The 26,280-nt window shown below is 49.0% G+C and overlaps 1 protein-coding gene across 1 annotated transcript; it reads right to left on the reverse strand.

Annotated features, from left to right (window-relative positions):
• Nucleotides 1-86: 86 nt before the first annotated feature.
• On the reverse strand, nucleotides 87-25,537 carry LOC106731834 (butyrophilin subfamily 3 member A2-like). Its single transcript, XM_089770429.1, has 10 exons — nucleotides 25,404-25,537; nucleotides 21,109-21,198; nucleotides 19,224-19,571; nucleotides 15,916-16,191; nucleotides 11,530-11,631; nucleotides 11,262-11,318; nucleotides 7,848-7,874; nucleotides 3,387-3,413; nucleotides 2,722-2,757; nucleotides 87-163 (listed from the first exon to the last, which is right to left on the reverse strand). Exons 2-10 carry the CDS (start codon nucleotides 21,176-21,178, stop codon nucleotides 87-89), a joined length of 1,020 nt encoding a protein of 339 aa, XP_089626555.1. The 5' UTR covers nucleotides 21,179-21,198; nucleotides 25,404-25,537.
• Nucleotides 25,538-26,280: the final 743 nt, after the last annotated feature.

Consider the following 26,280-nt stretch of genomic DNA (forward strand, 5'->3'; position numbering starts at 1 on the left):
AGAGTCTGCTGTCTACCATGAGACTGAGGTAACTAATGCGACTAGGATTTTCGCCCAAACTGTTCATTTAGCCCTGCCCTACAGTATCAGTGTGTCTGGATCTGTTCTGCACTGTGGAGCAGGTAGATGAACTTACCATTTGTTTTATGCAGCTTCTGGAATTCTGGGGAGAGAAGGAGAGCAAACCATCATGGATCAGTGTGGGTAGTTCCAAGCACAGTGACACAGGGCTGTTTCCACTGCTGGGAGTGAGCTCCCCAGTTTGGGCAGGCAAGCCCCAGCTAGTTCTGCTCCAATCTATGTGCTAAAATTCACAGGGCTGCATACCATGCCACATGATGTCCCTGGGGAGAGCCTGATCCCAAGATCAGACCTGCCAATGGTGAAGGGAGAAAGGGGACAACTTCCCTGGGGCCATCAATTCAAAAGAGCCTGGAGCTCACAACCCTCTAAATCCCTGCTGGAGCACGATACAGTGCACTCTAGTCAGTGCCGAGAGCTGCCTGGGGGAAGCGCGGCAAGACCTGGTGGTGCTTTGGGGTGCCTAGAAAAGGCCAGCCCCAGGTCCGCCACTTCTGCCCAAGGTCCTGTCCCTTCTGGGGTGCAGGGAAGGCCCATGAGTAAGGGGGTTGGACTCTGGCAAGGCTGTTGGCCCCACTGCCTGGGACCACAGGGAAGCACATGGCTCTGGGTCAGGCTGGCCTCAGCCTTAAGAAGTGGGGGGGGGGGGGCGGGGCGCACAGGCTCCTAATAACAGTTTCACCCTGGAGCTCTTGTACACTTGCAGATACCTCAGCGGGGGAGGAGAGATGGCAATGTTTCTGACTCAGGCTTAGAGGGAACCAGCTCTCAGCACTTCTCCCACCAGGCATCAATCTGTCCCCAGCCTGAGACCACCGTGCTCTTCTCATCAGAAGTACCTGTGTGAGAGAAGCTCTGCCTCTCCCCCAGCACATATCTGTCCCATCTCCCTGGCAACTGTGCCTAGAGTGGGATACAGCCACTTCTTTCCCAATGCAGTGCCTGGCTGGGGAGGCAGCAGTGGCCTGTCCGGTCTACTCCCCAGTTGGGCCCATCTGCTATAAGCAAGCTAGTAAAGTGTCAGGTGGAAGGGGCAGCAGGAGAAGTACAAATGTCCCTCTCAGCTCCATCAAGCTGTGCCAAACAAGCCCTGCAAAAGCAGCTTAGATCTTGAATATACCTGTGGGGCATATGACTAATGTGCCACCCCCTCATGTGTCACATCTCTCCCATCCAGTGACTTGTGAGCAGTCCCAGAACACAAAGCTCAGCTCTGACAGAGGACTCCAGTCCTAACAGCTGATCTGTGGTACTCATGGGTTTCGTCTACACTGCAGGCTTTTTGCGCAAGAACTGTTTTGCACAAGAGTTCTTGTGCAAAAGGTCTTCCACAAGAGGGCGTCCACACTGCCATGTGCTTTTGTGGAAGAGATGTGCTTTTGCACAAGAATATCCATGGCAGTGTAGATGCTCTCTTGCGCAAGAAAGCTCTGATGGCCATTTTAGCTATAGGGCTTTCTTGCACAAGAAACCCCTATTGCCCATCCACAATACTTTCTTGCGGAAGAGCTCTTGAGCAAGAGGGCTTATTCCTCATGGGGAGAGGAATAACTCTTGTGCAAGAAGCCCTGTTTTCCAACGCTTTACTGTAAATTTACTTGAGCAAGAATGCGCGTGCAGTGTAAAGACTCTGCAAGTTTTTGCACAAGAACAGCCATTCTTCCGCAAGAAGCCTGCAATGTAGACATAGTCAGGGTGTCCTGATTGGTTACCTGCTTCTATTAAAGGCACTCACCTGTAACTGTTTTTTCCCTGATTAGCACTGCCTCCCCTCTGCAAAGGACTCCTGCTCTCTGACTGATCTCCTGGTAACCTGACCTACTGCTTCCTGACACCCGATTCTCCTGCCCTTCTACACTGTCTGGACTCTGATCTCTTTGTGGACTCACCTGACCGGCTTCTGGCTTTTGATTCTTACATAGGCCACTACACTGGATCTCCCATTTCCCACATTTTTCAGTGTGTATGCTCCATGCAGGCCACAGTGTTGGGAGAAGAGATCCAGTTACCCACGTGCTGCTCTCTGGAATACCAGACACACTTCCTACCCTCAAGCAGATAAGCTGTCAAGGCCAGTTTGTCCAGCTGTCCTTGTAGAACCAGCTATTGGAGGAGCAAGTCGGAGAGCTGTGTGTGGAAAATGCTAGACTCCAGAGATCCGCCACACAGCCCTGTTCTCTGATACATCTGCTGGAATGGCTAGGGGGCAATTCCCAGTAACGCCGATGGATTCTAGATTCTAAACAATATTGCCCTCTTCATAATGAGTCCTCAGTCCTACCCTACTGATCATGCCAAGGTGAGCCCCTACCAGTGACCTGGCATGTGTTTTGCGTACAAAGTCATGCTATGTGGAGGGCACCATTCAGAACCCTGGGTAGCACTGAGTTATCACCGCCTCCTTCTGTTGCCCCCTTCTGTGGCAGTGTCCTCTATCTGAAACTAGAAACAAGGTAACCATTGTTTGGAGGCTCTGTTTATTTGAGGGCTGCACTAGAAGGGGAAAAACAGGACAGGACTGAAGCTTGGGATATCAAGGAAGCAGTGGAATGGGCAGAGGGTTGCCAAAAGAGCTGGGGCTAGGGAAGGAACTCAAGGATGTGAAAGCACAGAGACATTTACCAAGCATTATCCAAGTACCTGTTTTCAGCTTTTGGATCTCACTCTCCTGAGTCGCTGAAATGGAGAAGAGAAAAGAGTTAAACACAAAGACGTGCTGTAACATGCTGTGCCTCAGACTGACTGGAGTTAGTTACTCCACCCCATAGCCATAATCCCGGCCCCAGGGCAAGAACCAGCAGCTCTGAAAGGCACCAACACACAGCAGACCTGGGATTTGCAAAGCATCTAACCATGAGGGCAGATGTGGGTCTGGACCCTGACACAGCTCTGACATTCCCAGCCCTTCTGTCTCAGGCGAAATCCTTGTCTGTGCTCCTGACAGCCCTTTGGGGCATCAGAGCTCCGCACTCCAGGTACAACTAGAAGATGGACGTGCAAGTGATCAGAGCTCACATCTGGGATTTGGCCTCGGTAATAAAGCACGGACATATGAGCCACATTCTAAGGAGTGGCAAAGAAGAGCCTGCGCTGCAGCAGCCATCAATAGAAAGCATCTGGCTCCCTTCCCTGCATCAGAACAACAGCGCTGAGGGGGACTGGAGTGATGAATGGGACTCCAGTTTCAGCCCAAACTGTTCTCTCAGCCCTGCCTTGCAATGTCAGTGCTTCTGGATCTGCTCAGCAGCATGTGAGGCTGGGAGCCTCTGCCCAGGGGCTTTCTAAAGGGAGGTGGATGGACTTACCGATCTTTTTATGCAGGTATTGGTGTTCTGGGAAGAGAAGGAAGGAGACCATCAAGAATGAGTGTGGATGCTTCTATGCATAGTGACATTGATCCATTCTGTGCACCTGTGCCCAAAGTAAGCAGTGTCCTGTCCTGTTTGATCCCTGCCCAGGTTCAGATGCCAGGAGCAAGGACCAAGTGAGCTGGAAATATGTTGAGAAAAAGGGGCAACTAGAGAAGTACAGAGTGCCCCTCTCTTCCCTTACAAGCTGACCCAAGAAGCTCAGATCTCACAAAAGACTCCTGTCCTAGGAGCTGATTTGTGGTACTCTAGGGGTCTGTCTAGACTACATGGATCTGTTGCCAGAGCCATGTAGATTAGTATACTAGACATACCCGTATGAAGCGGTGATTTAAATAACCGCCACTTCATTTAAATTAAAATGGCTGCTGCGCTGAGCCGATCAGCTGTTTGGCGTCACAGCGCTGTAGTCTGGACGCTCTGCGGTCGACATCAAAGGCATTTGTCAACCTCCCCATTATGCCTCGTGGCACAGCACGGCAGCCATTTAAATTTAAATGAAGCAGCGATTATTTAAACCGCCACTTCATTTGGGTATGTCTAGTAAACTAATCTACATGGCTCTTGCGACAGAGCCATATAGTCTAGACATACCCTAGGAGTCCTGATTGGTTGCCTTCTTCTGCTGAAGGAACTCAGATGTGCATCTGGGGATCAACTATTTAGTGTTGGAGCATAAGCTTTCATGGGCAAAGACATGCATCTGACGAAGTGGGTCTTTGCCCATGAAAGCTTATGCTCCAATACATCTGTTAGTCTATAAGGGTATGTCTACACTAGCTCGTTAATTCGAGCTAGGTAGGCAAATGAGGTGGCCGGAGTTGCAAATGAAGCCCGGGATTTAAATATCTCGGGCATTATTTGCATGTTCCCATCCGGTTGCCATTCTGAAATTTCACTAGCCCGAACTCACTGCCGCGCGGCTACATGCGGCAGTGAAACATTAATTCGAACTAAGTCTTTAGTTCGAATTAACTGTTACTCCTCATGGAATATTTAAATCCCGGGCTTCATTTGCAACTCCAGTTGCCTCATTTGCCTACCTAGCTCGAATTAACGAGCTAATGTAGACATACCCTAAGGTGCCACAGGACTTCTTGTCGCTTTTGAAGATCCAGATTAACATGGCCACCTCTCTGATATTTAGTATCGCTTCCCTTGGGCTAATTACTCCTGCCTCCTGACTGATCTCTGCTTCTTTGTCTGCCCTTCCATATGGTCTCAACTCTGATCTCCTGTTTGCCTGACCTGGTTCCTTTTCTAACTTCTACACCTAACTTCCCACATCCTACTTCTGCATGGATAGGAGCAGCCCAGTAGTGTGAGATTAGATCCTGCTATCTCTGCAGCACCAGAGATGCTCATGGTCTCTGCCTTTAGACAGAGAAGCAAGTCCTGCAGGCCTGGGTTTCCCAACTGACCTCAGATAACCAGCTATTGCAGGAATTAGTAAGACAACTGTGTGCAGAAAATGCATAATTCCAGGCAACCTGTTCTCCAATACATCAGCCTGAGTGGTTTGAATGTAACTCCTAGAAACTAGAGGTGTTGGGGAAGGGGAGTTTACTAACAAATGGCATCTACTGTTCATGAGATATCCTCAGTCCTGTCTTACTAATTGTGCAAAGATAAGCCTGGTTATCAACCTGCTATTGAGGAAACCTAAGACTGGGGCTCCTTTCTTGGAGGCCAACAGCCTAATGCAGTCAAACAGTGAAGTTGTTCTCCAAGCCATGTCAGTTCTATTGCAATATCTGCATCAAGCTTGAACAGTGCAGGCTGCCGTAGGTTAGAACCCATGGGTCAGGAATTACTCTCTTCTCTGCAGCTTATGTTCATCACATCTCTGCTGATAGGAACATAAAATACCTATTAACAGTGTTCCCTCTAATTTTCCCTCTGTGTGCAGAATAAATTTTGTTATATGAACCAAAGCATGTGTGGATGTGTACCACCAGTAGAAACAAATTCTGTTGGCTATGGGCACTCTGCTAATCAGCTGGTCAGCGTTTGAGTCTAAGAAGTGCTCAGCTCAAAAGGAACACTGCTTATTAAAAGCAAAAGTCTTAAACCAACTGTATCACCAATGAGCCCTTTTCTTTTGAGATGTGATTTCCTCTTCACATTGCTTCAGAACCAAAAATAATAAGGCCAATACCCTGTCTCATAGCTTATCACTTGGATATACTTCCAAAAATATGCTCTGTGTCTCTGTGACGGGGTAGAGCGTCTCTTCCCGGCCGAAGCTGATCCACCCCGCACTTGCACTCCTCGGGATTGGACGGAGAGCACTGATCAGCTGTGCTCATTGCTCGGCAGCAGCGGTGCAGCTGACGGGCAGGGGAGGGGTGAGCGCGGCGTGTCGGACAAACCTCGGAGCACGCTGAAGGCAGGGGGATGCCCTGATCGCTGGCGGTCTCAGTGGGTGATGTCAGCAAGGCGACCGGCAGACAGGGATTAAAAGGGCACCCGGACACAGGGAGAGGGAGGAAGGAGGGTGGAGGGTGAAGATGCCGCTGGAACTAGTGGGGTAGGAAGCAGCCCAGGGCAGGGCCTGTAGGTAAAAAGGGCTGGCGGGCCGGTGAGTTTCGGGCCATCCCCCACCGGCCGGACAGGGCAAGGTGAACCTGTCCTAAGGGCCCTGGGCTGGGGCCCGTGAGAGAGGGCAGGCTCAGGCCTCCCTACCCCACGTTCCTGGACGGGGAAAATGACGGAGTCTGGAGTCAGGACCACCACTCGCCTTCAGAGCAAGCAGTGAAACAGACATAAAGACAAGCACAGGGGCGAGTGTAAGGTTGCCCATGTACAGTCTCCCTTAGGAATTCTGCCTAGGAGCAAGTCATTGTCCACAAAAAATTGCACAACTCCCAGGAGAGGACCAGGGCCAGCAACATTTACAGGCTTTAGGAATGCTATGAATTTTCTCTAGTGGGATACTTGGGGAGTTTAAGACCTAACAATTGATATCCCATGGCCATGGATGTGCTTCGTAATGCAGACATTTATTGCCTTCTGTGATGATTGTGCGTATGCCAAGATGACATCTACAGCCATCTTCAGCCTCTTGGACAGCCTATCACTGTAGATTTAATTGCAGAATTACAAGAGTCTAAAACATTTACAACATCCCTGACAGGTGTAGACAGACACTTTCTAAAAATGTCCCTCTTTAGCCCTGCTCAGCATAGTAAAGGACTGGCCCAACTATATATAAACCATGCAGTCCACCTGCACAGCTTTCTAGAAAACATCACCTCTGTTTAGGGGGTCTCAATTCATGGCCTGGTTTGGTTATGAGGCCCTATACCTGATGGGAGTCCACATGGGTCTTTTCTCTACTCACCCTCCCAAATCCAGGAGACAAAAGGAAAGGACCAAGCAGATCCTCACACTGTAGCTGCTATTATACATGATTGTTATTGGCTTCTCCCTTCTTCAGAGTTTATATATAACAACACAGACCATTCCTCTGTGAGTCAAAGACCTTTTTCTGTCAATTGTGGGTATCCCCTCTGAGTCCACCTACAACTATCTATGTCCTCTCTGACTCTGATCACCTCAGACCTAGAACAGCAGATTCATCAGGCCCATGAGGGAAGAAACACCTTGAATAAACAAGAGCAGGCTGTAAGTGGTATGGAGACCACCACTGAGAGCATAGCTCCACATACTTAGTGACAGAGCCATCTCTCGAGGATAGTGAACTGTGAGGCCCATGCTGAGTGACATGCTTTGGAGGGTCCTGCAGCAGGAGAGGAGTTGCCAGTGGAGGATTCTGTACAGGGGTCGGCTTAGGGCAGAGCAGGGGACAGGGCCATCGTTCATGCACAAGGGTAGCTTCCAAAACACATGCTCAGCCTCCCTAAATGCCTACGTCCTGATACCTGAGTCCTGTTCCCACCACTAGGCCTGACCACCCACATCCTGGTCTAGCATGCTGTAACTGCCCTGTGTGGATATAGCTGGTGTGCACTAAACAGTATCTAATTCACACTAACATGGGCCTCTTTAAATAGGAGTATGTTAATGTGAACTAGGAACCTTTGAATTTATACCCACAGCATCCACACAAGGGTGGTTACAGGGCAGCACTTTTGTGCAGACTGATGCTCTTATCTCCATAATCAGAACCATTGGACAGTGTAGATTTATCTTAGGTCTCATCATCCCACGTGTATTTAATTCAATCTGTTGTTAAGGATGATACTGAAATCTGAGCAGAAAACTGTGCCCTAATTGTTACTTCCCAGGGCAGGGCAGGGCAGGGCAGGGCAGGGCAGGGCAGGGCAGAAGGGTGATCACAGAGATAACTCAGGTCCATACATTATCTAGAATATTTTTCTGTGTTGTTATAATATGAAAGCACCAACACATTTACTAGGAGGTTTAGCCAAGTACCTGATTCCTGTACCTTCCTCTTATCACCTGAAATAGGGAGGAGAAAAGAATTAAAGAAGTGCTCCATAATGACTGGGGTTAGGTACACAGACACCCCACAGCCACACTCCAGCCTCAGTGCAGGAGCCAGCAACTTTGGTATGTCATTTAGTAAAATACCCACTAAAATGCAAGAGCCCTGGATTTAACAAAACATCAAATCTTGATGGAAGCGTCCAATTCAGCTCTGACAGTCTCAACCCTTGTGCGCCAGGGGAAATCCCTTTGTGTTACTGATAGCCCTTTGGAGCATCAGAACTCCACACTCCAAGCTTAACTAGGATCTGGCCTTGGCTACAATGCATGGAAACATGAGCCCTTCCAGACCACAGAGATTGTCAAACAAACAAGAGAGTCCTAGACCACAGGGGTTCAACCTCTAGAACCAAGAGAATTGCCTACACCAGCGTTTCTTCAACCGGTGTGCTGCAAGGCAGTCCGAGGTGTGCCGTGGAGATATGATGACCATATGTCCCCTTTTTTCCAGGACAGTTGCAGATTTAAAGACACACAGCGCTAGCGCTAGCATGGCGCGGCGCAGTGCAGCAGGAACTCCCCACCTCCACCCAGCACGTAAGCGGCTCCCTTAGTGCTTTGCACGGGCAGCCAGGGCCGCTGTAGGTGGTGCGCAGTGTCCAAAGCACCAAGTTCACATGCAGCACACGCCGCTGTCCGGCAACCCCTCCTCCCCTGTGGCCCTTCCCTCCCACTGCAGGACTGCCTCCACCGTGCATCCCCACCCTGGCCTCCTCCATCCACAGGCATCTGCCACTGCTGTCAGAGAGGAAGGGGTGCTGGTTGGAGGGTCAATCCTGGTGAGCTGCTCCTGGGAACTGCCACCAGAGTCCCAGCTGGAGTGCTGCAGAGCAGGGTATGTTTGGGCTCTGCCGGTGTGCTCTGTGCATGGCCCTTTCTCCCCCGCCCTTCCCATCCCGCTGGGGGAGCAGCAGTGTATGGACCCACTCGCTCTGCCACACTCTGCAAGCCAAATCTGGGAGGGTGGGGGCTCTCCATCCCCTTCCCACTGCGCTCCTCCTAATAGGAGCCAAAAGTGGTGTGGGGACTGGAATGCAGCACTAACATTAGCACCACGGATGGCTCAGCTCCAGGCCCGGCAAGCAGTCAGCCTTGGAAGCAGTTGGGGCCTGGGCTGTGGGGACTTCAGGAGCCCAACCACAGACTCCAACCCCCCAAACTGGAAGGCAAAAGGTGGGGGAGGGGCTCAGAGATAACTAGGGGGAAGGAGGGTGGGATAGGAAGGACCTTGTGTGGAGGGCAGGAGAAGAAAGGGGGAAAGCACCAAGGAGCAGGGTGGAGGAGAGACAAATGCCAGGGGGGCCAAGTGGAGACAATGAGGAAAAGGGCAGGAGGAGGGAGGGGAGGTGTCAGTGGAGGTGGAAGGGTGGGGGGACAGGGTGATGCTGGGAGAGGAGAGGGGAAGGGCATTGGGGGCAAGAGGAATCAAAGGGAGGGGGAGGTGCTGGGAGAAGGGTTGACAGGAGGGGTGGGCATGACAAAGGTAAGGATGGAGCAAGTCATGCATGAGGACACAGAGGGGCATGAGAGGAACTGGGGCAGAGGGTGGTGAGGGGGTGGGCATCAGGGAAAAAGAGGGCAAGGGGGCAGTGAGGGAAGGAGGAAGCACCAGGAGGGTGCAGGGTTAAGGGAAGTTGCAGGTGACAGGGGATTCTGGGGGTGAAGCAGAAGGGCAGACACCTGCAGGGGAGAGACCAGCACCAGAGAGAGGGTTCGGTGGAGGACAAACTCATCCCCTATGGATAGGAAGATGGTGGGGAAAGTTCTTAGAGGGGGTTACTTTTACTTCTGATCATGAGTCCTGAGAGTCAGGGGCATAGTACACAGAGGTCAGGGGGTATAGGTAATGTGTCCCTAATTTTGGTTCAGAAAATATTCTCACACGCAGAGTGTTCCCCATAAAAAATAATTACTGTGTGGTGTTCCTCAGTCTTAAAAAGTTTAAGAAACGCTGGCCTACACTGAGACCAGTAATTCAGGCTGAGCGACAGCAGCTCTCAGAGGACTGGAACAGAGGATGGGTGCAGAAGGTAGCTCAGAATAGAGAATTAGGGTGCAAGAGAGGGTGTGGGGTTTGAAAGGGAGTTTGCATGAAGGAGGGAGTTGTGACCTGAGGCAGTGGATTGGGGTGCAGGGTTTGGGAGAGGATATGGGTGCAGGAGAGGATTCTGACCTGGGGGAGGGATGTAAGAAGGGGTGGGTCTGGGAGGGAGTTGTGACTTGGGGCAGAAGGGGTGGTAACTTTGGGCTGGGAGTTGGGGAGTGGGAGAGGCTGGGTTGGCAAAAAAGGCTCTGGCTGGGAGACACTTACCAGGAGAGCTCCCAGCCAGCATTCCAGTGGGACCCTGAGGCAGGCTTCCTGCCTGCCACAGCTGAAAGTTGCTCAAAACATCTAGGTGCTCCCTCTATGTGCTCCTCTGCTTTGTGCACCAGGGGAGTACTTCACACGCTGCTCCCGCCACCAGCTCAGTCATTGCAGCTCCCATTGGCCAAAAACTATAATGGTTGGTCTGAGGGCAGGAGCAGTGCACAACGTCTCCTGCCCTCTCCCTGCCCCCTCAGGGGCACATGTGCATAGAGAGGGCAGCCAGCCATTTTGAGCAGCCTGGGGCTGCAGCAGGCAAAGACCCTTCCTTGGGGTACTGATACGGGGGCTGAAGGCCAGATTAAAAGGCTTGATGGGCTGAATCCGGCCCATGGGCTATATTTTGCCCACCCCTGCTTTAATGAGAAAGAGCCACTAAAGGGGAACAGAATCTGGCTACATATATATACTGCACTGCTTTTCTTGGATCCGAGAGACACTCCAGAAAAGCAATGCCACGTCCAGGGAACACGTCCGCTTTTTCGGAAGAATTTTCAAAAAAGCAGACACACTCTTTCACCATCCCTGTAAACTTGTTCATGAGGAATAAGGGCTGTGTCAAAAGAACACTTTTTTCCAAAATTTGGTACCTTGTAGATGCACCAAATTTCAGAAAAGCATCTTTCAACAGTAAAGCAGAAAAAGATATGCAATTTGTGTACTGCAAATTGTGTTTCTTTTTCCGACTCACCATTGCAGTGTAGACTTAGCATCTGACTCAGAGTTGCCACAACTAACCCGTCTCCCTGCCCCATTCATATACAGTGAATCTCACAAGCATGGATCCTTCAGTATCTGCTACAAAACACACATTTTCCAATTTTTTATCATCAGGGTGTGTAAGAATGTGGGGGAGAAGAAATTATTAGGCAAATACCATAGCTTTGTGACTTTCATTGCCCTGAGCCCACAGATACACCAAGCAGTTACAGAGCTCCCAACAAACAGAGCAAAAGACAGAGCAGGAGACCTACCATGAGTTAACGGAGCCTCCTCTTCAGAGCGTTTCTTCTGAGAGACCTTTCGCTTGGCTGTGGAACAGAGAATCAGACATTGCCGTGAGACAGGGAAGGAAGGGGACACTCTGAACAATTCACTAATACAGGTGGGGCTAGGTCCCTCGTGTGTTTGTTAGTTTGGTTAATCTCCTAAAACCAACCAAAGGTTAATATCTGAACAATAAGATACTCTCATGCCCCGGCCCATGGCCCTCTAACCAGGTAAATAATGCAGTCCCATTACCTGTGTATCCAAGATATGCACAAGCACCGACACCAATGAGAGCCAGAGCGAGCAATATCAAGAATGCAATCAGCCAGGGAGACACCTGGGGGAAGATGCCACCTGGCAAAGAGAGAGCACAGTGGGTGAGGAGTATGGTCCCATCCTAGAGCTGGAGAATGATATTTGCTTGACTTGACTGCTGAGTCCTGGCTCAAGCAGCTCCAGAAATGTCCTGTCCTGAAGGGAATGTCCCTTCCAGGCTGTGATAACAGTCACAAATGGGAGCTATTGACATCAGAGAAGCCAGCTCAGCGTCAGTCCCAAGAACCAGGATTCTGCTTTGCTCAAATCTTTCCCACTGCTGTAAGTCAATAGTCAAAGGCTCTGTGCCCAGCCTTCCCAGCCCTGTCTGCACCAGCTGTCTGTCTGGATGATCACTGTCACCATGGCCAGTCCAGATAAGTTCAGCAGAGAATAGTGTTTTTCTCCAGTTGGTCCCAGTGTGTTATGAGTTCATGGATTCAAAGATGTAAAGGCCAGAAGGAGTCATTATAACCATCTAGTCCAGTGGTTCTTTAAGTGTGGTCCATGGGCCTCTAGTGGTCGGGTTGCCCATCCATATAGGCAAACTAGGCGGTTGCCTAGGGTGCCAAGTTAAATGGGGCACTAAATTCAAGTGCAATATCGCTGAGGGGTTTGGAGGTGGAGGTGCTGATAGCACGGTTCGTCTAGGGCGCCAGTTGCTGGCAGCTAGTCTAGGGCCACCACTAATAGTGGTCTGCAACAGTCTTGCAGGTGGGCTGTGGGCTCCAGGTTTGACCCCCTAAAGTGCTGAGTCTGTGCTGGCACTCCAGCCCCACCTTGCCCTCATGAGGATGGAGTGCCTTTTCACTACAGGAGGGAGGGGGCAGGGCTAGCCTTGTGGGCTGGACCCAGCTTGTAGGGGGATGAAGTGGCTCTGTGTGCTGCTACTTCCCCTCCCACTGCCTGGGGGAATGACAGTGCAGGAAATGGCTCACCTGGAGGCTTTTCCCACTACTCCCATTGGCCAGAATCACAGGCAATGGGAGCAGTGGGCGGCAGCGCCTGAGAGTAGCAGGAGGTACAGAGCATCCAGACCATAATTTCTGTTCCAGACAGAGCAGATCTTGCAGAAAGAGACAACTAGTTTGGGTTGAAAGATTCCAAGTGATAGAGAATCCAACATGTCCATAGGTCAGTTATTTCAATAGTTAATCCCCTCACTCTTAAAATCTGCATCTTATTTATTTTCTGAATTTGTCTAGCTTTAACTTTCAGCCATTAGATCTTGTTCTGGTTTTACCTGCTAGATTAGAGGCTTATCTATGGTTAGAAATTTCCTCCCTGTGTAGGTACTTACAGACTGTGATCAAGTTACCTTTTAAGCTTCCCTTGGGTAAGTGCTATAAATTTAGATCCCTAAACACCATCTCTTGAATAAACTCTGTGGTTTTCAATCTATTTACCATTGTGAACTATATGTTCAGCTTTCTCTATGTTATGTGAACTATATCCACACAATCTATATACTACCTGTATGGCTCCTAGGATGTCACCTGGGCTGCAGCTGTGTGTTGACTGGGTCTCAAATGGCCCATGGGTCACAGGTTGAGAACCACTAAACTATATACATTGAAGTCAGACGCTGAAGTAGGTTTCCTGTTCTCTAATCAGTCCTCTGTCTATCTCCGGCGCACTTTCCAATTTGTCATCAGCACATTTGAAAGTTTGGACACCTGAACTGGACACAGTATCCAGCAGCAATTTGTTAAAACCACACACAGAAGTGATATCACCTCCTTTCTCCTGTTAGCTATTGTCATTTTTATATTGTGACAAAACTCTTACTACAGCTTGGTGGGTACCATGTTTTCTGGTAGATTGCTTGCCTCAGAGGCTTGCAGCAGCCCTCAATTTAAACAACAGCTTGCTGTTTGTTGAGCTACTCTCATCATTGGTCCATATGGGGAAAAGGAGGGAAACCAAACTTCATAGTTTCTGACACACATCCAAATGGTATAGGGGAGGACAAACCCCTTTTTCTAAAACCAGTCTTTTTCCAGTGTTGAAATGGGGAGATGGGCCACCCTCTACACTAGGTTCCAGCCCAGGGACACTGTGGGTACGTCTAGACTACATGCCTCCGTCGACAGAGGCATGTAAATTAGGCTACCCGGCATAGGGAAATGAAGCCACGATTTAAATAATGTTTGTCGGCACAGTGTGGCAGTATGGATGCTCCCCCCATTGACATCAAAGCCCTTTGTTGACCTCTCCGTTATGCCTCGTGGGATGAGGTTTACTGGAGAGGTCGACAAAGAGCTTTGATGTCAACAGGGGAGCGTCCAGACGGCCGCGCTGTGCTGACAAACAGCTGATCAGCACAGCACGGCAGCCATTTAAATTTAAATGAAGCGGCGATTATTTAAATCGCCGCTTCATTTCCCTTTGCCGGTTAGCCTAATTTACATGCCGCTGTCGACGGAGGCATGTAGTATAGACACACCCTGTGATACCAGCTGCCTGTAATATCTCAAGTATCAGCTGTGTGACATCTATGAATCTCTGGGCTACTTCCCATGGCCTTCCCTAGCATCTTCTTTACCACAGGTTCTTCCTTCTAGTACCTGCTTGTGCTTGCCCGCTCCTATATCCTCCACAGCTCCTTCTTTCCTCCGCTCCTCACATACACTGAGCTATCAGCAGAGGAGCTCCCTTTAATGAGCCTCAACTGGTTCTTGACTGGCCCCAGGGGTTCTGATTAGTCTGACTCACTTGACTCTGGAAACCTCCTAATTGGCTCTTGGTGCTTCAGTTGGCCTGATTGATTCTAGCAGGTTCCTGCTGGATCTGGATTAGCCCTTGCTAGTTTACCCTGGGAACAGGGACCCTGTTCAATCTGGGGTTAATATGTTTCCTCTCCACCACACATCTGTAGCCCTTTGACCTGACCCTGTAACAATACACAGAGTTGCATTCAGCATTGCTCTGGGAGTACACGTTCAAGCCCTTTTCAGAGTCCCTGCTTTCTATGGGTATGTCTACACTACCACCCTAGTTCGAACTAGGAGGGGGGTAATGTAGTCATACGAACTTGCAAATGAAGCCCGGGATTTGAATTTCCCGGGCTTCATTTGCATGTTGCCAGGCGCCGCCATTTTTAAATGTCCACTAGAGCGGACTCCGTGCCCACGGCTACACGCGGCACGAACTAGATAGTTCGGACTAGGCTTCCCATTCCGAACTATCTGTACGCCTGAGTCTCCCATCCTGTGACCTACGCTCTGTTCATAGATGTGTGTCCTGGCATTTGGCCATATTGAAAAGCATGTGTGGGATTTTTTGTAATATTTTTTGAAGGTCATATGTTATTTTCTCCCTGGCTACGTCTACACTGGCACCCTTTTCCGGAAATGCTTAAAACAGAACAGTTTTCCGTTATAAGTATTTCCGGAAAAAGAGCGTCTACATTGGCAGGATGCTTTTCCGGAAAAGCCCTTTTTCCGGAAAAGCGTCCATGGCCAATGTAGATGCGCTTTTCCGCAAAAAAGCCCCGATCGTCATTTTCGCGATCGGGGCTTTTTTCCAGAAAAGACTACTGGGCTGTCTACACTGGCCCTTTTCCGGAACAGTTTTCTGGAAAAAGGACTTTTGCCTGAGCGGGAGCAGCATAGTATTTCCGGAAAAGCAGCTGATTTCTTACAGTAGATCGTCAGTGCTTTTCCGGAAATTCAAGGGGCCAGTGTAGACAGCTCGCAGCTTATTCCAGAAAAGCGGCTGCTTTTCCGGAATAAGTGTCCCAGTGTAGACACAGCCCCAGAAACTTCAATGTTACCTACTAGGGGAATAGGTCTGTTTGATCTCTGGGCAGTATAAAAGATAGGCATGAATGGTGGCTAGCTGTCTGAGCCCTAGGTCCCATATTAATGGAGCATTTGGGAAGACAATGGCTGATCTAGTCACCAAGGCTTTCCATTAACCTAGCTATATTACCTCTCAGATAGGTGAATTTACTACAGCCAAGGAAGAATGCTTTCTGTTGCTGAAGTGTTTACACCAGAGCACTGCAGCTGTAGCATTGCTCACGTAGACATACCGAGTCTATTAGACCAGCCCAGTTACTTGTATCAACAAAACACGTCACCTCCTCAAAGAATGCTACTGAGTTCATTTCACAAGACTCAACCCTCCTCCTGACCAGCAGTTTGTCCAGATTTCAGAAGCCTCCATTGCTAATGGCTTCACAGAATAGGTGAGAAGGATGTTTCCTGTCTCAGTACCAGAAACAGGCTCTAGCTTAATGTGATTCCCAAGTGATGCCAATCCCTCCCCCGCAAACATATGCACACACTCACTCCCATGATTCTGCATGGGGGATTTCACCTGTGAGATGAATGGCCGATTGTCGCTCGGGTTCCAGGAGGCCATTCTGCACTATACAGCTGATGTCTCCACTGTTTTCCTTTTCTGTGACAGTGATGTAACTCACAATACTGTACAGGTTCTCCGTGTCCTGAGTAACATCGGTCACAAATTCCATCTCCAGGTTCTTCCCAACCCACTGGAGTTCAGGTTTGGGGAACCAGCCTGTGGATCTACAGGCCAGCCCGATCCCACTGTTCTGAGGACCTAGCACATCAATGAACACTGGAGCCACAGCTGCAAGGAGAGACAGAGAGTGTGTGTGTCAGGGAATTAGGTCTTTAATAGCACCATGGGATTCCCAGCTTACTAGATACAGGGGGCTGTGCCTGGAAAGCTCCATTCTTTCCCTTGTGTACAAAGTCTGGGATCCCTCAGCCTTATGACTGGGGAAACTAAATAATACATAATGCATTACATTTCCATAGAACACTACATAAGAACGGCCATGCTGGATCTGACCAAAGGTCCATCTAGTCCAGTGTCCTGTGTTCTGACAGTGGCCAGTGCCAAGTGCCTCAGAAGGAGTGAACAGAACAGGGAATCCTCAAGTGATGCCTCCCCTGTCACCCATTCCCAGCTTCTAGCAAACAGAGGCTAAGGACAGCAGTCCTGCCTGTCCGAACTAATAGCCACTGGTGGACCTATCCAGCCTCACAGTCAAAGGTGCAAGCTTAAACTGGTCACGGAGGGTATGTCTAGACTACAGGGTTTTGTCGACAGAAGTTTTGTCGACAGATACTGTCAACAAAGATTCTGTCGACAAAGAGCGTCTAGACGACATCCAGTTCTGTTGACAAAGCAAGCTGCTTTGTCGACATAACAGTGTGGACGCAAAGGACAGTGTAGATGCAATAATGTCTTCTATCAACAGAACTCTGTCGATAAAAGGCGTTATTCCTCGTAGAATGAGGTTTACATACGTCGACATAACTCAAAGGCAGTGTGGACACAGGTATAGTTTTGTCGACAAAAGTCCACTTTTGTCGACAAAACCCTGTAGTCTAGACTCACCCAAAGATTGCTGCATCTGATGGTGAAATGAAGCCTCCTTTGGAGGGGAGCCCAACAGCTGTCAGTGTCACTTCAGTAAACGGCAGGAAATGAGGGGTGATGACCCCACCTATATCATTGTTCTAATTCCTCCTGTGACACCCTCCTAAACACTAGGGATACGTCTAGACTGCAAGCTTCTTTCGAAAGAGAGCATCCACACTTCAAAAGCGGGTCAAAAAAACAATCTGCTTTTGTGCAAGACAGCGTCTACACTCATTGGATGCTCTCTTAGGGTACGTCTAGACTACAGGCTTGCCCTGGGTGCCTGCAGCTTTAAGAGCAGGCTGGAGACAGGAACTATAGATCTGTGATTAGTGTGGACGGAGCGTCCACCGGGGCACTTGTGCTTTTTCCTAGAGGCCTCTTTTTTTGAAAGAATTCCCTCTTCCGTATCCATACACTCCTTTTTCAGAAAGAGCTTTTTTGGAAAAGGTGTTCTTTCTTGTAGAATGAGGTTTACCAATGTCGGGAAAATCCCTGCATTCTTCTGATTTTCTTTCAAAAGAATGCAATTGCAATGTGGATGTAGGTGAAGTTTTTTTCAGAAAAACAGCTGTTTTTCTGGAAAAAAACCTGTAGTCTAGACGCACCCTATGTCCTTGACTGTCCTTCTCTCATACTGGTAACAGTGCCCAGATCAAGTCATTCTAATTTTTGGATTTCTCTATGCTGCACACAACCACCCTTCCCTCATTAAAATCTCTCCCTAAAAGTATCTGTCTCTTGTGGAGGTTTTGAACTAGTCATCACAAAAGATGGAAGATTATTTAAAAGAATCTTACGGCTCTGCATTATCAGACGAGGGCCCCTCATGTGGGGCTTGATGTGTGTGAACTGCACTGTCTGGGGCTACATTACTCAGGGTATGTCTACACTACCCCCCTAGTTTGAACTAGGGGGGTAATGTAGTCATACGGAGTTGCAAATGAAGCCCGGGATTTGAATTTCCCGGGCTTCGTTTGCATAAAGCCGGCCGGCGCCATTTTTAAATGCCGGCTAGGTCGGACCCCGTGCTGCGCGGCTACATGCGGCACGGACTAGCTAGTTTGGATTAGGCTTCGAACTAGGCGTGGAACGAGGTGTAAAGCTAGTTCGGATTAGGAAGCCTAATCCGAACTAGCTAGTCCGTGCCGCATGTAGCCGCACAGCACGGGGTCCGACCTAGCCGGCATTTAAAAATGGCGCCGGCCGGCTTTATGCAAATGAAGTCCGGGAAATTCAAATCCCGGGCTTCATTTGCAACTCCGTATGACTACATTACCCCCCCTAGTTTGAACTAGGGGGGTAGTGTAGACATACCCTCAGTGAGCAGAGGGGACAAAGACCATCCCTTCCACTGCCCCTGTGCAGCGTGGAACATGGGGGCAGGGTCCAGGGAATAACTAAAAATATCCCAGCCCTTGGATGCTGCAAGGGGAGTTCCAGGAAGGACAAATATAATCATCACCTGAGCTGGGATTTTGGCAGAATATGGGGACAAAGGTCCCAATGACCCAAACACCACAGCAAGGATGACAGCTGAGGGCAGACACTGTATATCTAATTGAGAATAGGTTGTTTAATGCAGCACTGATCCTACTAGAACCCCAATTGGGTCAGTGCTGCGTGCAAGGGGGCAGTGCATCCTACTGGCTATGTCTACACTGGCACTCTTTTCCGTAAAAGGGATGCTAATGAGACACTTCGGAATTGCAAATGCCGCGGGGGATTTAAATATCCCCCGCGGCATTTGCATGAACATGGCTGCCACTTTTTTCCGGCTCGGGGTTTTGCTGGAGAAAAGCGCCAGTCTAGACGGGATCTTGCAGAAAATAAACCCTTTTCCGGAAGATCCCTTATTCCTACTTGAAAGGGATTCCTTGAAGGTAGGAATAAGGGATCTTCCGGAAAAGGGCTTATTTTCCGCAAGATCCCGTCTAGACTGGCGCTTTTCTCCGGCAAAACCCCGAGCCGGAAAAAAGTGGCAGCCATGTTCATGCAAATGCCGCGGGGGATATTTAAATCCCCCGCGGCATTTGCAATTCCGAAGTGTCTCATTAGCATCCCTTTTACGGAAAAGGGTGCCAATGTAGACACAGCCACTAAGTCCTGAACAACAAACAGTTCCTGCAGTACAGGACCCTACTGCCCTGCTGGGATCAGTTTGGGGATCACCCGGGGGTATAGGAGGTTCTGGCTGGCCAGGCCCAATGTCCCTTACTGCCATGTCTCACCTGCAACCTGTAGCTCGGTGGTGGTTTCCTGGCTCCATTCTAGGTTCTTCACATAGCAGTGGTATCTCCCACCATCGGTCATTTGGAGCCGTTTCAACTTCAGGGAGACGTTCCCGTTGCTGAACTCCTGTGGGAACAGCTCCGTCCGGCTCTGGTAACCCTCCCCTGTCTGGTCCTTTGGACCCACATCTGAGTACTCATGAACTGGGATAAATTCTGTGCCAATTTTCCTCCACAACACTTCCATATTGGACAGTCGGGCCGGAGGTGAGAGCTGGCAGGGTAACACCACATCCTGGCCAATGACCCCCACCACAGGGTGCTGGGAACCAGCTAAGGAGAACTTCTCTGCAACAGACAACCCCAGAAGCAGACTGTGAGAGAGAAAAGAGGACAGAGCATCGCTGATTCAGGGCCTAGCCGCAAAGACACACAGTGAGCGAGAAGAGAGGGCATCACTAGGCTAAATACAAAATTCCATCATTTGTGACTCATACGTAGTTCATGAGTTACCGTCCAGGCAAGTCTATGCTACGGCACTACATCAGCATCAATGCAAATGTGCCACAGTAGCATGTCTGGCGAAGATGCACTATGCTGATGGATGCTATATCAACTTGGGCGGCAGTGTAGTTTTGACTTCAGTGTGGACACAGGGCAATGTAGCTATGCCATGGCTGTCACAAGGTAGTTCTCCAGTGCTATCCTACAATCCCCCAGAAACTCCTCAAAGGTGCCTGCCTTGCTCCCTACCTACACTTTATTGGCAAGGGATGGCCTCCACTGAAAGCTGCGTGTCAGTTCACAGCACCCTACACAGCCCCATGGCACCCAGTTCTGAGCTCTTTCCATTGCATGCACCTTTTTTGATGCAGCTGTTTCTGGTCCACGTCACCCCACACTAGCTGCTAAGAGGCCACCTCAGGGGGCTGCTTCCTGACCTGAGGATATCAGGTCTTTGATAGACTTGTGGGCTGATACACATCCCCTCCATGGATTCAATACCTAAAACAGAAACTGATACTGATGGAGAATCACTGTTGTAAGGATTAATCTCTGGGCTTAATTAAGCAACTGCATGTGATTTATATCTGCAACATAGCTGTAGCCAGAGGATCTCCATGGTCCTTTGTCCTATACATGTATTTTGGCCAACCTTCTGTCAGTTGAAACCTGATCATGGTGTTTGAAGGTTTGAGCTTGCCAATTCTGCAGCTCTCATTCATCCTAATGGGACCAGGCATTTCAATCCCCCAGGCAGTTGCAATGGTCTCAGCCTTGGAGGCCATGAAAATCAGAATTTGGGGGCTCTGGAGCCTCTTCCAGGGGCATCAGAAGTTGGGTGACTTGCTGCAAGATCAAACAATCCTTCCACCCAAAGCTAAGACATATCCCTGTTACCCTAACATTATCCCCCACCTCACTGACTCCAGCTATGTCAAGACTACAGAGTTTTTCCGGAATACCGGAGGTATCCCAGAAAAACTGTGCTGTGTCCAAGGAACGTGTCCACTTTTTTAGAACAGTTTCTGAAAAAGCAGACAGGTTCTTTCAACATCCCTGTATTCCTCTCAGTGAGAGGAGTGGGAAGGGATGTTCTGAAGGAAGAGGTTTTTCTGAAATTTGGCTGTGTGTAGACAGGCCAAATTTTGAAAATGCCTCTTTTGGAAAAAAGCAAAAAAAGATGCACAAATTTTGTGGGGGGTGGTTTTTTTAAACTTTTCTCAGCAGTCTAGATTTTGCCTTCTTGGCCTAATACTTTTTTTTTTTCAGAAGGAAGCCGCAGGAAATGGAAGGGTTACTGGCCTAAGCTCCCCCTACGCCCCCCTGCAGGGGGCAGTGAACGTGGGGACAGGAAGGGATGTAATGGGGATTCAAACGTTACCAGCGAGAGCACACGGCGCCAGGAGGAGGAGCCCCAGGCTGCACACACAGAGCCGCCATCGCGTTGCCATGGGAACATCCAGGCAGGGACCTGTCAGGAGAGAGCAGGGATAGTTAACACCCCCCAGCTTGTGTGAGGGGGCTGGCAGTGCAGGGAACACGCCCCACCCATCCATCTTCTGACCCCACCCCTTCTGCTCCCAGGCAGAGCATCTCCCCAGGGACAGGAGAGGATTCACCCCTCCCAGGCTGCTCTGTCCCCTGCCCAGGCCTTGCACTAGGAATTTGCACCACTGGGCAGTGCCGTGTATCCCCCCCCCCCCATTTCCTCCCCTTACTGGTTCTCTGGCCACCCATTGGGATAAGTGCCCTCCAATGCCAGTGCAGGGTGAGCCTGCATCAGGGCAGGGCCTCTTCCCAGGGAACCCGGATAGTAACCACACCACTGTTCAGCTCTACAGCATGAGCTAAAGTGCCAGGCTGTGCAGCTGGGGCTGTGACAGGCTCATGTACTGTGTGGATCAAGAGCAGAAGAGACTCATCTGGCCAATTGGTGACTTCTGGGCACCTTTGTACAGGGTCAGCCAGGACAGAAGTCTCTCACCCCTGTAAGTGATGTGGCCAAATGACAGAGATACGGCTGGCAAGGGCTGTCACGGACACCAGGGCTATGTCTACACTCGCGGCTTCTTGCTTCAGAAGTATGCAAATGAGGCTAAGTGTGGAATATCGCTGAGCCTCATTTGCATACCTAATGAGCTGCCATTTTTGCAGAAGAGGTTCTTGCACCAGAAGGCGCTGTCTACACTGTTCCCTCTTGTGCAAGAAAAACCCTCTTGTGCAATGCCATTATGCCAATTATTTTCAGGAGTAACAGCATTACGCAAGAGGGGTTTTCTTGCAGAAGAAGGGACAGTGTCTTCTTCTGGTGCAAGAACCTCTTCTGCAAAAATGGCAGCTCATTAGGTATGCAAATGATGCTCAGCAATATTCCACACAGCCTCATTTGCATACTTCTGACGCAAGAAGCCGTGAGTGTAGACATAGACCAGGGGTATAAGCCCATGTTGAGGTGCCCAGCATACTGTCAGATACCTGCTACCCTACCTGTAACATCAGTGGATGCTATTACATAAATAGATGGTACACCACAGACATGCTCAGCTCCCAGACTACTGCACTAGGCAAGGTAGCATGGGAGGGAGGGAGGTAGCCCTCTGTGAAGAAAGAACAGGTTAAGAACTATTTAGAAAAGCTGGACATACACAAATTCAGGGGGCAGATTTAATGCATCTGAGGATACTGAGGGAGTTGGTTGATGTGATTGCAGAGCCTTTGGCCATTATCTTTAAAAATTCATGCAGATTGGGGGAGATCCCAGATGACTGGAAAAAGGCAAATGTAGTGCCCATCTTTTAAAAAGGGAAAAAAGGAGAATCCAGGGAACAACAGACCAGTCATCCTCACTACAGTCCCCTGAAAAATCATGGAAAGGATTCTCAAGGAATCCATTTTGAAGCACTTGGAAAAGGGGAATGTGGTCAGCAATAGTCAACTTGGATTCACCAAGGGCAAGTCATGCCTGACCAACCTGATTGCCCTCTATGATGAGGTAACTGGCTCTGTGGACATGGGGAAGATGGTGGACATGATATACATTGACCTTAGCAAAGCTTTTGATATGGTATCCCATAGTAAACTTGTCAGCAAGTTAAAGAAGTATGGATTGGATAATGGACTGTAAGATGGATAGAAAGCTGGCTAGATTGTCAGGCTCAATCGGTAGTGATCAACATCTTGATGTCTGGTTGGCGGTGAGTATCAAGTGGAGTGCTCCATGGGTCGGTTCTGGAGCCAATTTTGTCCAACATCTTTATTAATAACCTGAATGAAGGGATGGATTTCACACTTAACAAGAATACTAGGACTGGAAGGGACCTCAAGAGATCGTTGAGTCCAGCCCCCTGCCCTCATGGCAGGACCAAATACTGTCTAGACCATCCCTGATAGACATTTATCTAACTTACTCTTAAATATCTTAAATAAGTTTGCGGATGACACTAAGCTAGGGGGAGAGGTAAATATGCTGGAGTGCAGGGATAGGGTTCAGAGTGACCTAGACAAATTGGAGGATTGAGCCATAAGAAATCTGATGAGGTTCAACAAGGACAAAAGAATCCCAAGCATTGTTACAGCCTGGGGACCAAATAGCTAAGCAACAATTTGGCAGAAAAGGATCTGGGAATTACAATGGATGAGAAGCTGGATATGAGTCAACAGTGTACCCTGGTAGCCAAGAAGGCTAATGGCATATTGGGGTGCCAAAGTAGGTGCATTGCCATCAGATCTAGGGAAGTGATTATTCTCTTTTATTCAGCACTGGAGAGGCCACATTTGGAGTATTGTGTCCTATTCTGTGCCCTTCATTACAGAAGGGATGTGGACGCATTGGAAAAAGTCCAGTGGAGGGCAACCAAAATGATTAGGGGGCTGGAGCACATGTCTTGCGAGGAGCGGCTGAGGGATTTGGACTTATTTAGTCTGCAGAAGAGAAGAGTGAGGGGGGATTTGATAGAAGCCTTCAACACCCTGAAGGGAGGTTCCAAAGAGGCTGGAGAGAGGCTGTTCTCAGTATTGACAGATGGCAGAACAAGGAGCAATGGTCTCAAGTTGTGGTAGGAGAGGTCCAAGTTGGATATTAGGAAAAACTATTTCCCTAGGAGGGTGGTGAAGCACTGGAATGGGTTCTCTAGGGAAGGGGTAGAATCTCCATCACTGGAGGTTTTTAAGTCCCAGTTTGACAAAGCTCTGACTGGATTGATTTAGTTGGGGTTGATCCTGCTTTGGGCAGAGGGTTGGACTCGATGACCTTCTGAGATCTCTTCCAGTCCTAGGATTCTATGATTCCATTTTTTTTCAAAAGCAGTAGAACATCTTTGTTTCACTGTTAGCAAAGAATGAAGAAAAGGGCTTTTCTAACATCTACAAGCAGAGACGAGGGAAGTGTGAGTCTTGTTTTAAAAGATTCCTCCTCCATTTTAGCATGAGCTGTATTTACATATCAACAGTTAAGTTTAGATCTTGCAGGTCTAAATAATTGAGTAAGCATGACCACACCCAGGGCTGCTCTCCCCCTTCAGCTGGCTGCAATGAAGGCAGTGGTTCAGACCCTGCTTACACATAAATATATTGATTGACTCTCTTCCAGGAAAACATTTCTAAAAGGGTTTTTCAATCTGGCTACATCTACACTGCAGGCTTTTTGTGCAAGAACAGCTGTTCTCTCGCAAAAACTTGTTGGATGTCTACATTGCATGCACGTTCTTGTGCAAGTAAATTTACAGTACAGCTTCAGAAAACAGAGCTTCTTCCGGAAGAGTTATTCGTCTCCCCACAAGAAATAAGGCCTCTTGTGCAAGAGCTCTTCCACAAGATGGCAGTGTAGACAGGCAACATGCAAAAGCACATCTCTTCCACTAAAGCACATGGCAGTGTGGACTCACTCTTGTGGAAGACCTTTTGCACAAGAACTCTTGTGTAAAACAGTTCTTGAGCAAGAAACCTGCAGTGTATACCTAGCCTGTGTGTGTATCTAGTTTCACAATCAGTGATTCAAATGTGTTTGCCACTGAATGCCAATAGTCTGCCTACTACTGCAAACTAACTGCACATATCCCAGACTATAAAGCATCTTTTGAAATTTTAATCTGTCTGGTGCATAGAACTGCAATACTGGCTCTTGTATGAGTTGTTGTTTCAAGCCTTTCATTGGTTCCATCTGTTCTGCACCCTACTACCATTCATTTTTAATTTCCAAGAGTTGCCTCAAGGCCTCTGCTTTTGCAGACTTTTCCAAGATAATTAACCATTCCCAGGGGCCCAGATCTCACCTGGGGCCTCTAGGTGCTACTCTAGTACATGTGATAATAACAGCCAGTGAGGTGCCTTCCATTTACATCTGTGAACCAAATGACACCTCCCCACACAAATACACATGCTTCTAGCCTGGCAGCTCCTCCTGCTAGGGGCATCGGTCAGGCAGGGTTATGTGACTCTTACAAAGAGCATTACATCACCTGTACAACCCAACATAACCTCCAGGGAAAGGCCCCAAGGACCCCAGCTGGCCACACTGTGCAGTGAGGGAATAACAAGCTGGACAGTAACTCACATCCACCATTGGACTTTGTCCAGCACTAATGGAAGGTAGGAAGAACGATGGCAAGGGGGGGGTGTTCCCAGGGCACAGGAGTGTTGAGAGTGAAGGAAAGGGGGTAATAACAGAAAGGGACCTACCTTATGGACTCAGCATGTCCCAGGAGTTGCCAGGCAGCGAGCCAGGGGTCCGGCTCCACACCGAGCGCCCAAGGAACTGGACTGATATGCTGGGGCAGGTAGGGAAATGGATCCCGGAGCTGTGTGTGAACCCTGTTCGGGGAAAGTGAAAGCACCAGGGCACCTGTCACACATTAACCTGGGTATTGCAACAGAGGCATAATCTGGCCAAGAACCAAGGCAGATGTTCAGTTCCCTACAGAGACACAGCGAGCAATGAGTTGTTCATACTATAGGGCTGTGTCTAGACTGGCAAATTTTTCCGCAAAATCATCTGCTTTTGTGGAAAAACTTGCCAGCTGTCTACACTGGCCGCTTGAATTTCCCAAAAAGCACTGATGATCTCATGTAAGATCATCAGTGCTTTTCCAGAAATACTATGCTGCTCCCGTTCAGGCAAAAGTCTTTTTCCGAAAGACTTTTGCGCAAAAGGGCCAGTGTAAACAGCACAATACTGTTTTCCGCAAAAAAGCCCCGATCGCGAAAATGGTGATCGAGGCTTTTTTGCGGAAAACCGCATCTAGATTGGCCACGGACACTTTTCCGCAAAAAGTGCTTTTGCGGAAAAGCATCCTGCCAATCTAGATGTGCTTTTCCGTAAATGCTTTTAATGGAAAACTTTTCCGTTAAAGGCATTTTCGGAAAATCATGCCAGTGTAGACGTAGCCTAGATGTTAAATATCAGTTAACTGAATAGTCAAGTAATTCTTGAATTCTTAGCTGTTAGTCTATTCTATATTCCTTGGGGATGGGGCCAGCAGCCAATGCACCTCATTCCCAAGGAGCCCCTTGCCACTCCATGCTGCTGCCTCTAATCAGAGGCAGCAACATGGGGTGC

This window comes from Pelodiscus sinensis, chromosome 18, assembly GCF_052426305.1.
Source record: "Pelodiscus sinensis isolate ZL-2025 chromosome 18, ASM5242630v1, whole genome shotgun sequence".
Classification (NCBI taxonomy): Eukaryota; Metazoa; Chordata; order Testudines; family Trionychidae; genus Pelodiscus; species Pelodiscus sinensis.

Coding starts and splice junctions, on each gene's coding strand:
- LOC106731834 (XM_089770429.1), bottom strand. CDS start 21,178: ATGGCAACGCGATGGCGGCTCTGTGTGTGCAGCCTGGGGCTCCTCCTC. Junction 2,758..3,386: donor ATACCTGCATAAAAAGATCG/GTAAGTCCATCC, acceptor TCTCCATTTCAG/CGACTCAGGAGAGTGAGATC. Junction 164..2,721: donor GATCCAAAAGCTGAAAACAG/GTACTTGGATAA, acceptor TTCTCTCCCCAG/AATTCCAGAAGCTGCATAAA.